Source organism: Vipera berus, assembly GCF_964194415.1.
Source record: "Vipera berus genome assembly, chromosome: 2".
In the NCBI taxonomy this organism is placed as follows: Eukaryota; Metazoa; Chordata; class Lepidosauria; order Squamata; family Viperidae; genus Vipera; species Vipera berus.
Window position 1 is genome coordinate 18,578,774 of NC_138203.1, and position 11,722 is coordinate 18,590,495.

At 37.6% G+C, this 11,722-nt stretch overlaps 1 protein-coding gene across 1 annotated transcript; it reads left to right on the forward strand.

The window, feature by feature from the left end:
• Positions 1–393: 393 nt before the first annotated feature.
• On the forward strand, positions 394–9,574 carry BRIX1 (biogenesis of ribosomes BRX1). Its single transcript, XM_081321200.1, has 10 exons — positions 394–590; positions 1,548–1,659; positions 2,143–2,186; positions 2,431–2,501; positions 4,589–4,638; positions 4,855–4,928; positions 5,025–5,075; positions 5,684–5,785; positions 6,824–6,952; positions 8,743–9,574. Exons 1-10 carry the CDS (start codon positions 423–425, stop codon positions 9,013–9,015), a joined length of 1,074 nt encoding a protein of 357 aa, XP_081177326.1. The 5' UTR covers positions 394–422; the 3' UTR covers positions 9,016–9,574.
• The last annotated feature ends 2,148 nt before the right edge of the window (positions 9,575–11,722 follow it).

Here is an 11,722-nt window from a genome sequence, read left to right on the forward strand (position 1 = left end):
TCCTCCGTTTTAATTTCATTCTTAGATTGCTCAGTACAGGGTTTTTTTCCTTTTAACTATATAGCTCTTTTTATACAGTGAATTAGGGTTTTTTAACCATAGTTTTTTATATAATGGAGTTATATTACTATTTATACACAGTACCTGAAGTCATTCGTTTAAAAAAATATTGTGATGGTTTGAAAGTTTAATAAAGTTTTTTTTTTAAAAAAAAATGAAAACACGGGATAAGCCTGTTGTAATATTAAACTTATTAGGTACTCAATAAAACACATAACACTTTCTACGAAAGTCTTTACGGTACAGGAGGACATCCACCTTCCCATCATTCTTAGCGCGCCAGCGTGAAAACTCTACAATTCTTTTAGCTGCTCCCGAAGATCCTAGAGCGGTCGAAAGGGAGGTAATCTGGGAGAAGACAAATGGCGGCAGCCAAGAGGCGGCGTGGAGCCGGCAAGGCAACCGCAGCCGGGCCGAAGAAAAAACGTGCGAAGGGAGCTTTGGAAGGGAAAGAGAGCGAGGAGGCGGAGAAAGGTCCGTCCTCCGTGGAAGGCCAGGATGAGTTCCACATACCTCCTCCGGTCTCGCAGGTGTGGATGCCACGAAGGGGGCTTCTGGAGGGGGAGATGCCTCTGAGTCCTTTTCTTTCTGAGCTTGAACCCGAGTCTTTCTTGTCCGGGTAATGCCGCTGTACCTCTGAGCATGTGCAAAAGTCTCTCTGGGAACGTATAACGGGGGTGCCTGCCTTTCCCTCCTCCAAAAGATTTTAATAGAATTCAGGGGTGTTCAAACTTGGCCCTTTTATGACTTGTGGACTTCAACTCCCAGAATTCCTCAGCCAGCTTTGCTGGCTGAGGAATTCTGGGACTTGAAGTCCACAAGTCATAAAAGGGCCAAGTTTGAAGACCCCTGTAAATAGATGTTGAATAATATTTGAATGAGTTTGAGCTTTGAAGGAGTTTTTATCAAGGCTGCATCTTGGGAAGTGAGCTGAGGGCGCCTTGTGGATGAGCTGTAACGTGTGAAACTGGAAGGTGCTTTCCTTCGAGTTGATGATATCATAGCTGGGTAACGAAAAACTTTAATGCTTCTGTATCCTACCTTTTGCGATGGGGCCTTTGGCCAAGGATTCTGGGACTTTGGCTTTGAAAAGTATTTCTAAGGTTACAGCAGTGTTTCGCAATGTTAAGATGAGTGGATTTCAACTCCCAGAATTCCCCATTCAGCATGAATTCCACACATCTTAAAAATTGCCAAGGTTAGGGCAGGACCACACTTAATTATTGGGGTTTTTTTTAAAATCTGTAAAATTGGGGACATCAGTTTGAGATGAACCTCTTTCAGATACTTTGTCATATTGCACTGTTTTCTTCTACATGCAGTAAATTATTGTTAGCGCATTTAACCACAAGCTCGGAGAACGAACCTTCACCCTCGACCTATACCAGAGCTACAGTTATTTGCCACTATTGTAAACCACTGCTTTGGTTAAATGTTTTAATTTGGTTTCTTTCTAACTGGATCATGCTAATGCTTCTGTTTTCCAGGGTAAATGGAAGAACAAAGAGAGGGTCCTCATTTTTTCTTCCAGAGGAATAAATTTTAGGACAAGGCATCTAATGAAGGATTTGCGTACATTAATGCCTCATTCTAAAGCAGGTAGTTTGTGGTTTTGCTTATATTACTTCTCTGTCTTTTTAGTTAGGTGGTTATTATTTCAATTTATGGAACTCTGCACAAATCTGTACACTGAGAATTATTAGTTTCCGAAAAGATGGTGGAGTCGGAACAAAACTGAGTGAATCAGTAGTTACATAGATATATTGCTGCCTCCTCTTAAAGCCAGCTAACATGATTTTTTTTCCTGCCCTTACAAGAGTCAGTAGCGGATGGTGTGCTAAACAACATATGAACACAAAACATGTTCCATTTTTTGCAGATATGCAGTTCTTCCCAATAAATTGCTTTGAAGAGGTATTAGGAAACAAACACATGGAAAAATTTGAAATATGCATCACCTGTAAACTAAATGTGTCAAAGCAGTTATTTTGAATATTAATTTCAGGGTAGTCTTCAGTATCTGTAGAATAAATTCCATATTGTTGCAGTTTATAAGCTTAAAATATGCTATTTGTGTTATAGATACCAAAATGGACAGGAAAGACAAGCTATTTATCATTAATGAGGTAAGTTATATACATTTTCTGCTTTTTCCAAGTTACTAGTTGATTGTCCTGGTGGAGTGGGAATTTAGTTCTAGCTTTTCCTGTGCCTAAACCTTTCACTGTGCAGTATTATAAATTACAAACTTGGGCATTATCTAAAACAACATAAATGAGTTTCATTTACACTCTTTTATTTTTGATATTAGATTAAAAACAATGAAATACTCTTCTTCGGTGTAAATACTGTTTTTCTGATTTTATATAGGTCTGTGAAATGAAGAATTGCAATAAGTGCATATTTTTTGAAGCCAAAAAGAAACAAGATCTTTACGTTTGGTGAGGAAAATTTAATTTGGAACGCTTTTGCCTGTATATTCCAGTTATTGATATCTAGACATTTTGAGGAATAAGTGAAAATGGGAGTATGGGGGTGTACTAAGGATCATGTAAATATCTCAGACTGCTATTCTTTAGTGACATAATTTTTAATTGGTGGATAATGACTGTCAATTTTGTTACATCAAGAGCAACCAGTTGCCTGGCCATGTCTGTCCCCTGTTATGTCCTAGTCATTTCAGTCAACTCTTTGACAGGTTAAATGTTCAGGGTAGCTGGCAGAAACTTTTACTTGAGAGTGTTGCATTCTGAAGATTGGGTATAAATAAATCTGCCTATAATACATTTTTGTGTTAAGAAAAGGTTGGGATATTAATTAAAAAGTGTATGTGTAATTAGGAAATGTTGAATGAAATCAATTGCCCTCATGAATTTTGCATTCTGCCAACCCTGTTGCCAACAAATGCCAACAAATCTCTATATAGTAAGTTTATGCAGGATAGCAATAATGTTGGTGAATCTTTTATTACCTTTGATGATAAAGATGATACTGGGCCTATGCTAAATAGGGCTGTTTTGTGGAGGATCTGGCTTCTCTTAGACAAAAAAGTGTTGTAGCTAAGAAGTTCTGACTACTAAAAGATGTGCTACTCTTACCCTTCTCGCATGTACTGCTGGAAATCTTGTAACTCGTTTAACAGTATGCAGAAGTATGTTCCTTTTTTGAGGAGATTTGTTAGTACTTCTAATTGCTATTGGATCTTCTCTGCAGGGCACATTTTTCTCCATAATGTTATAGAAAAGCATAAAAGTGATCTTCACTATCCAGAATTATTTTCAAAAATGAATGTGTTTCCAGTAAGTTTAAAAACAAAACTACTGTTTAAAAAAAAACCTCATGACTTCTATTGCCTTTCTTGCTGTGATCAAGAACAGTCCATAGAAATCCTTTGCACAAACATTATAAATGTTTTGTGTCATGAAAGCACCATATACATTTTCCAGATTTGCTCCAAAATGTTGCAGTCTGCTATCCAAGAATTATCTTCTTGTATAAGATAAAACATTCTAGAAGAAATGTGGATGCATCATTTAGGAGATATGCAATCCTAGTCAGAAAATAAGCTGGGTTGAGTGGTGGAGAAAGGTATACTGTACTTGAGATATAGATAGAGATAAGATAGATAGATAGATATACAGATATATATATATATATATATATATATATATACATATAGATAGATATAGATATAGATATATAGATATAAATATATAGATGAGATATAGATATATAGATACAGATAGATAAGGGACGCGGTGGCTCAGTGGGTTAGGACACTGAGCTTGTCGATCGAAGGTTGGCAGTTTGGCGGGTGGAATCCCGAGTGCCGCGTAACAGAGTGAGCGCCTGTTACTCGTCCCAGCTTCTGCCAACCTAGCATTTCGAAAGCACGTAAAAATGCAAGTAGAAAAATAGGGACCACTACGGTGGGAAGGTAACAGTGTTCCGTGCTCCTTTGGCGTCTAGTCATGCCGGCCACATGACCACGGAGACGTCCTCGGACAAGCGCTGGCTCTTCGGCTTTGAAACGGAGATGAGCATCGGCCCCTAGAGTCGGAAACGACTAGCACGCATGTGCGGGGGAACCTTTACCTTTACCTATAGATAGATATATAGATATAGATATATAGATAGATATAGATATATAGATAGATATCCATCCATCCCTATGGCCAGGTATACAGCCTGTGCATTTTAACTCCCAGGCTGACTGGAATTCTGGGAGTTAGTCCACAGGTCGTAAAGTTGCCATAGTTGCCCACTCCTGCCTAGAGGTTTGGATGTTCCTATTCCGAAAACAAGCGAAAACATCACTGTGTTAGTGGCAATTTGAAACTTAATAAAACAGTGGCAAAACTGCAAAAGCCTTTTTAGTACATATATTTGGGGCACTTTCAGGCATCTCTTGTCAAAAGTATTGTCTGTTTCATGCATTCAAAACATTATACCGTAGGCCAATTACTAAGGAAATGCAGTTACCAAAGAAATGCTAATTTTTTCTAACCATATTCCTTAACTGTTTTAGGCTTTCAAATGTCCCCCATGGACCATCGGCCAAGTTTTTAGTCCAGAACAGTAAGTACAGCCACTAGTGAAATATCTTTTAATGCAATCATTATGTTTTAACGGCTTTCAAACAATCCACAGTAAATATGCTTGTAATTATGTTAGGCATTTGCAAAAATTAGTATTGCAGACTGGGATCAGCTGCTATACTGTTCTGTTCTTTTAAACAACTTCTTCCCCACACAGCAGACTGTACTTTCTTAATTGTACTTAATATCATTACAGTTCACACGTTGGCTGAGTTGAAGATGACTGGAAACTGTTTGAGAGGCTCTCGACCTGTTCTTTCTTTCGATCCAGTAAGAATAAACTTGCAGTTGTGTGGCTACTTTCCTTTATGGTCTATAATTCTCATGCTTTTTCCCTTATTCCTAAACTTTATTGTTCTTTTGTAGGTTTTTGACCAGAAACCACATTATGCTTTGTTGAAAGAGCTATTTATTCAGGTCTGTATATATTTATTTATTCCTAAGGGGCAGTCTTCTATCTGTAAAGATGTGTTGTGCAGATTTGGAATCCTTTGATCAGGATTTTATATACATATTTAAGCAACAAGGTTTTGTTAGACTTCTATTAAGTATAGGTTGCCAAGATCTCATACTCCTACTTCAGTAGGAACTTCACATTATACATTAATATTAGTCTTTGTAAGACTTTGTCCACAAGGAAATACAAGAGCGAGACCTGAAGAATTCAGCTGAGATTTGATTTTCCATATTTTGCCTCCGCTTCTGTGAACATAATTGAACCAAGTGTTCTGTAATTCATTTTTTCAGTTGACATGGTCTGTAGAGCCCAAGAGTGATCAAGACAGAAGTTATGTTGAAGTTGCATTCAACAAATATTCAGAAAGTAGACAGATTTTGTATTATGAAAATAGAAAAAAATTATAGCCTGACTTTGTGATAAGCAATCTGTATTCAAAATATTTTAATAGCAACAAATCAACCAGACAAATGGAATGTATGATGTATGTATGATGTCTGATCTTTGTGATACCCATCTGGGACTTATGATTGATTGATCACCCAGCGCTCTCATTTCTCTTGACTAGATTTTTAGCACTCCACAATATCATCCCAGGAGTCAGCCTTTTGTAGACCACGTTTTCACATTCTCCATCACAGATGAGAGGATTTGGTTTCGAAATTATCAGGTTAGTTTCTGTTTTGCTTATGGGCTGTAATCAACAATAGTGACAGGAACTCTCTCAGGTTTGGCCTCTGAGAAGGAACAGGACCATAGAGTTCCAACCTGGAAGAGGTTAAATGGTTATATTTTTTCCAAGTTATTTTTTTGTTTCACTGGATTAGCTTTGGAAGATTTATGTTTTTTTAAAAAAAACTTCGATAAAATTGATCAGATGATGTCAACAGCAAAGCCAGCAACCTGAATTTGGTAATGATATATGTAACAATGGTGCATATACATACAGTAATAATTGTAAAAAAACATCCCAGGTAAGTTTGCCTGCTTCTCTCTCTTTTTTCTTTTTTCTTTGCATAGTTCCAACAGGACTGGAAGAATTGTTTTCCTTCAGATTAATTAACAATTAATTAACAATTTGTGCACAAATTGTGAAATTGAATTGAAGTTTAAATGAAACAATCAAATAAGAATCCCATGCTTTCTTGTTTAAAGGCACAGTAATTGACCACAGCTTGGAATTTATTTTATCAAATTTGTATGCTGTCAAATCTCTTAAGATATAATGGTAAAGTGCATTTATATAAACTTAATTGTTGACATGACAGTGTTCAAAGGGAGAACACAAAGTTTGAGTTTAAAGTTTGCTCAAGCTGCTTTGTATAACAATAGGCCATATATAATGGTTACATAACCACTAAATCATATTTCAATTTCATGCTGCAAACAATGGCTTTCTCTTCCAATGATAACTTTCATCTAGTTTCCAGTTTTTTTTCTGGGTCAAGTAGAGATGGATTAAATCTCAGGTGCTCAGATTATAAAAGCCCTTAAACTCCTATATAATAAAACCAGGAAGATTTGGGTACACTGAGGTGGAAGGTCCTGGAAAAGAGAGGTGATAGAAAAGGGTATTTAAGCATATACATTAAACATACAAGATGCTTGAAAGTTCTAATCAGAATAAAATTTTAACACGTTGGCTAAAATGGTGTTAAGTACTTTGATTCCCAATGCCAAAACGTCCCTGTCTTTTGCTCTGTTGCAGTTCATAGAAGAAGATGGAACTCTTGTTGAAATTGGGCCTCGTTTTGTCCTGAACCTAATCAAGATCTTCCAGGGCAGTTTTGGAGGACAAACCCTGTATGAAAACCCTCATTACCAGTCTCCAAATATGGTAATACCATATTCTTGTTTTCATTACCGGTTAGATAACTCTAGCCTTTTTTCTTAGGTAGTCGAGGTGGATTATGCTGAAGGAGAAGGGAGGACAATTCTCCAGCATAAAATGCTGCATGATATAGATTGAATTGAGAGTAATTGGTCCATGTCTTCCAGCAAGTTTCCCTGGCTGATGCTGGACGAACTGGGTCTTCACACCTAGTATCATTCTGTCTCAACTTGGCTGGTTACTCTGGTTGCTATGACCATCTCAAGCCATTAATAAAAATATCAGTATTTTGTTATTTTCCCCAATATTCTACTATGCTGGCTTGTCTGTTAATGACTACTGTACTTGTCCCTGAGGTAGTTTCTTTGGTCTTTATTTAAAAAGCGGTGATTCCTTTGCATGCTGTATATTCAAAATACATTTTTATATCTTTGTCTGGAAGCCGTTGCATCAGCTTCAGTAGAGTCTTGTAAAGTGCTGCCTCTTGGCTCAGTTACTTTGAGTCAGTCCCATAGATACTTGAAACACGTATTCTGTGTCTGTTGATTATTGATCTTGTCAGATTAGCTTGTTACGTTTTTCTTTAAACACTTGATATTCTGTGCACTTAATCTGCACAGAAACGTTCGTGCAAATGTGCTCTGCTTGTATTAGAAATGCAAATATTTGTACAAAATTATTTGCAAAATTATAAACGATGGCTTGCTCTTATGCTAAAATTATAAAATAAGTTTAGATTGACCCCACTATTAACTAGGATCAGTGCACAGTTTTCAGCATTTTTTGCACTGTGTGATGTAATTTCAGCTTTAGACCTTTGGTGGACATTCATGTTCATTATTTGATAAAGCAGATGTAGCATACTGCTATTAAGTTGCATAATAATAATATGGTTTTAGGTAGTATGCTCAAAAGTAATGTAATACAATCCCTTTAGACAGTGCTTTTTTTGTAAAAGAAAAAGGTGACGGAACTCCGTTCTGAGGGTTCTGTAACAAAAAAAGCCCTGCCTTTAGATATTGAATAGAACTGGAGATCCAAGTTCAAATTTATCCTCAACTATGGAACTCATTGGGTAGCTTTGGGGCAACTAATACATCTCTTAGCTCATCCTTATCTCACAAGATCATTATTGTGGAGAAAAACAACTCGTGTAAACTATCTAAGTTCCTGGATAAAAGATGAAAAAATATTTTTTTAATCCCATTTATATCCTGCCCTTCTCCGAAGACTCAGGGTGGCTTACAATCTAAAGCACAAACCAATGTGCTTAGCAATAGCCTTCATTCTATGTATATGCCTGCTTTATTAGGGCTTTCGCGCCCCCCCCCAAAGCGGCATTATTACAAAGTCAGCTTAATTGCCCCCAACAATCTGGGTCCTCATTTTACCTACCTCGGAAGGATGGAAGGCTGAGTCAACCTTGAGCCTGGTGGGACTCGAACCTGCACTAATTGCAGGCAGCTGGTGTTACTTAAGGAGGCATTGGCCCACTGCTCCACCAAGGCTCTTATACCAGTCAATGCAAGTTAATTATTAAAATTTCTGGAAACTGAAACTGATAAGAGGGAGAAACTGATATTCTTTGCATATTGGGGGGTCTGATTCTACCCCCCGGGATATTCTGGTTCAGTTGCAACCCTATCTGAAGAGTTGCAGAGCTTATGCAGTTGCCATAAAAAAAAAACCTGGAACTAGCTAGACTAGGGATCTAACTTGATATATGCAACTTTCTAATGGTTTTTTTTATGCCTTATAGTAGGCATACTAATTTGCTTTTATTATCATTATTACAGCACCGTCGGGCATTAAGACTGGCCCTAGTTGCTAAATTTAGGGAAAAGCAAAACATGAAAGAATTACAGAAATTGAAGTGTAAGGAGGACCAAGCACTCATTCCTGAAGATCCCACGGAGGAAGTTTTTGAAACGCCAGCTGAAGAAAAGCCAATGGAGATAGAACTGGTGAGGCCAGAACCAAAAATGAGTTTGAAAAAGAAAAAGAAGAAAGTGCATCAACGACAGAGGAAGTCAAAGAGAAAGCTTGGCAGAATTGGAGTACAGAATTAGAACTTGGAAAAAAGATGGGAGATTAACTGGACTTTATAGTATGGGCATCTAATCGGTTACTATGTTACTTTTCTAATCAAGTTGTCTACGGTTATCTACCGTAGTATCGCACAGTAATATCAGTTATTGGCTGGTCTTAAATATTTTTACCAAAAAATGGCTTTTCTTGCTTTTTTACTTAAAAAAGGAAGTTGGTGATATGTATAGCACAGTTAGAGAGAGTCAGTGGCTCTAGCAATATCTCTCAGGCCTACTTTTTTTTTAAAAAAATAGCCCACTGGAACAAACAGACCCTCTTTTAATCTCTGTTTGGAAAAAAATAAACTCAATCATAAAGCAACTGTACACTTGCGAAATCACCTACTCACAATTTCCAGTAGTTCAGTGGCTGAAATGCCTTGTCAGTTTGAAGACTAATAGTTTATGGAATTGGTATATTTTCCTGTATCTTTGCTATAAATGTCCTACAATTCCTACCCGAAGATTCATGATGATTCTTAATCCTATATTACAGAGTCTGTTTAGTTTTTATATGTGAGGGAGAACTTTTTTTGTTAGTAATAGCTGGAGATAAAATTTCATATGTATACATGCTCAACTAAGGTTCTTCAATCTCTGGATTTTTTTTCTTGTATTCCATAGCATTTACACAGTTTTGGACATGCTGCGCTCCAATTGCTTTCTCATTAAGAAAACGGAAAAGGATAAAAATTATAGGCTACGTTTATATAGTAGGGGTGGTTGACTTGCTTTAGAAGTTATTATGAATAGGTGCTTTGAAATGCACAGGAACACAGCACTTCAAAGCAGTTTTTTTTTTTTGCATGAGTGAAAAGCAACTGAATGAGAATTTTAAAAAATAAAAATCTGCTTTAAAGTAGTGTGCTCCTTTGCATTTCAAATACCCGTTTCAAATAATTTTGAGCTATGCACAATCCTCTAATACTTTACTACTTTGAAACAATCTATGCAAGTTTGTGCAAATTTATCCTGTAAGCTTAAAAGTAATAATAGAGCTGCAAGGCACTTTGGAGATCTTCTAGTCCAACCCCCTGCTCAGGCAGGAGAACCTATACCAGACATGTCAAACTTGCAATGTTACGTGATGTTGCGAGATGTATCGGGACTATTTTGCCATTGCCAGCAATTGAGTGGGTGTGGCTTCCGGATGACTCATCCAGCCTGCGGGCCAGCACTTTGACACCCTTGCCCTATACCAGGGGTAGGCAACCTCGGCTCTTTTATGACTCATGGACTTCAACTCCCAGAATTCCTGAGTCAGCAGGAGCTGAGGTTGCCTACCCCTGCCCTATACCATTCCAGACAAATGGCTGCCCAATCTCATACTTGATAGAGCATCCACAACTGGAGGCAAGCTGTTCCACTGATTAATGGTAAAAAAGGTAGATGTGAAGTGACATGAATCTAGTTTTTAAAATGTTTACTTTATTCGTTGATTCAATAGCCACTGCCAAGCAATTTAACTTCAAGGATGCTAATTTCTGGTGGTGGTAACAGTTTTCTCATCATTAGTATTTTTGCTAATTTAGCGTAGAACTTTTTGAAATTTTAAATTGGTCTAGATTTTTCTTCAGTGTCAAAGCACAGTGAATGGTTCAGTAACTTCCAGGTTGCAAATAATAACACTTTATTTCCTGTTAAGAGATTTATTATTCATCAATCCACTGAATAGTTACAAAATAGCACTAATAATAACAATAATAAAGTTGGAAGGGATCTTTGAGGTATTCTAGTCAACCCTGCTCAGGCAAGAAACCATATACCAGGGGTCCATGAACCAGTACCGGGCTGCGGCATGCCAACTGTCCGCACAAACAACCAAAAGGTTGGGAACCTCTGCCCTATACCATTTCCGACAAATGGTTGTCCAGTCTTCTTAAAAACTTCCAGTGTTGGAGCATTCACAACTTCTGGAGGCAGGTTGTTCCACTGGTTAATTGTTCTGTCATGAAATTTCTCCTTAGTTCTAGGTTGCTTCTCACTGATTAGTTTCCATCCGTTGCTTCTTGTCCTGCCTTCGGGCGCTTTGGAGAATAGCTTGACTCCCTCTTTGTGGCAGCCCCTGAGATATTGGAACACTATCATATCACCCCTAGTCCTTCTCTTCGTTAAACTAGACATACCCAATTTCAGCAACCATTCCTTATATGTATATATGTATCCTATTAAGTGGAAATAGGTGTGTATAATGTTCAGTATTGCCCTTCTACCAAAAAGCATTGTAAGGCAGGTGATAAAATTTCCCCGTTTCAATTTCTAACAGTCAAATATTTAGACTAGTCGGAAAGACAATTAATGGTTCAATTTCTGTACAAGGTGTTCAGCTCCAACATCCAGAATCCAAGAACATATTATTATTGAAGGGGACAGATGTTAGCTTTTTATTTTTTATGTTTTTGCCACTTGTTACCACATACATATAACAGTTACTGCTGGAACCTTGCTTTCAGTGAAATAATCAATTTCGGTTAAGTGAAATCTGGCTTCCCCATTGACTCTGCTTTGTCAGAGGGTCGCACAACGGGGTCATATGACCCCAGGACACGGTCAGTCGTCATAAATATGAATGCGTTGCCAAGCCTCTACATTTTGATCACGTGACCATGGGGATGCTTCAATGGCAAGGGTGAAAAACCGGTCCATCAAGTCACTTTTTTCCGGTGCCGCTGTAACTTCCGAACGGTCA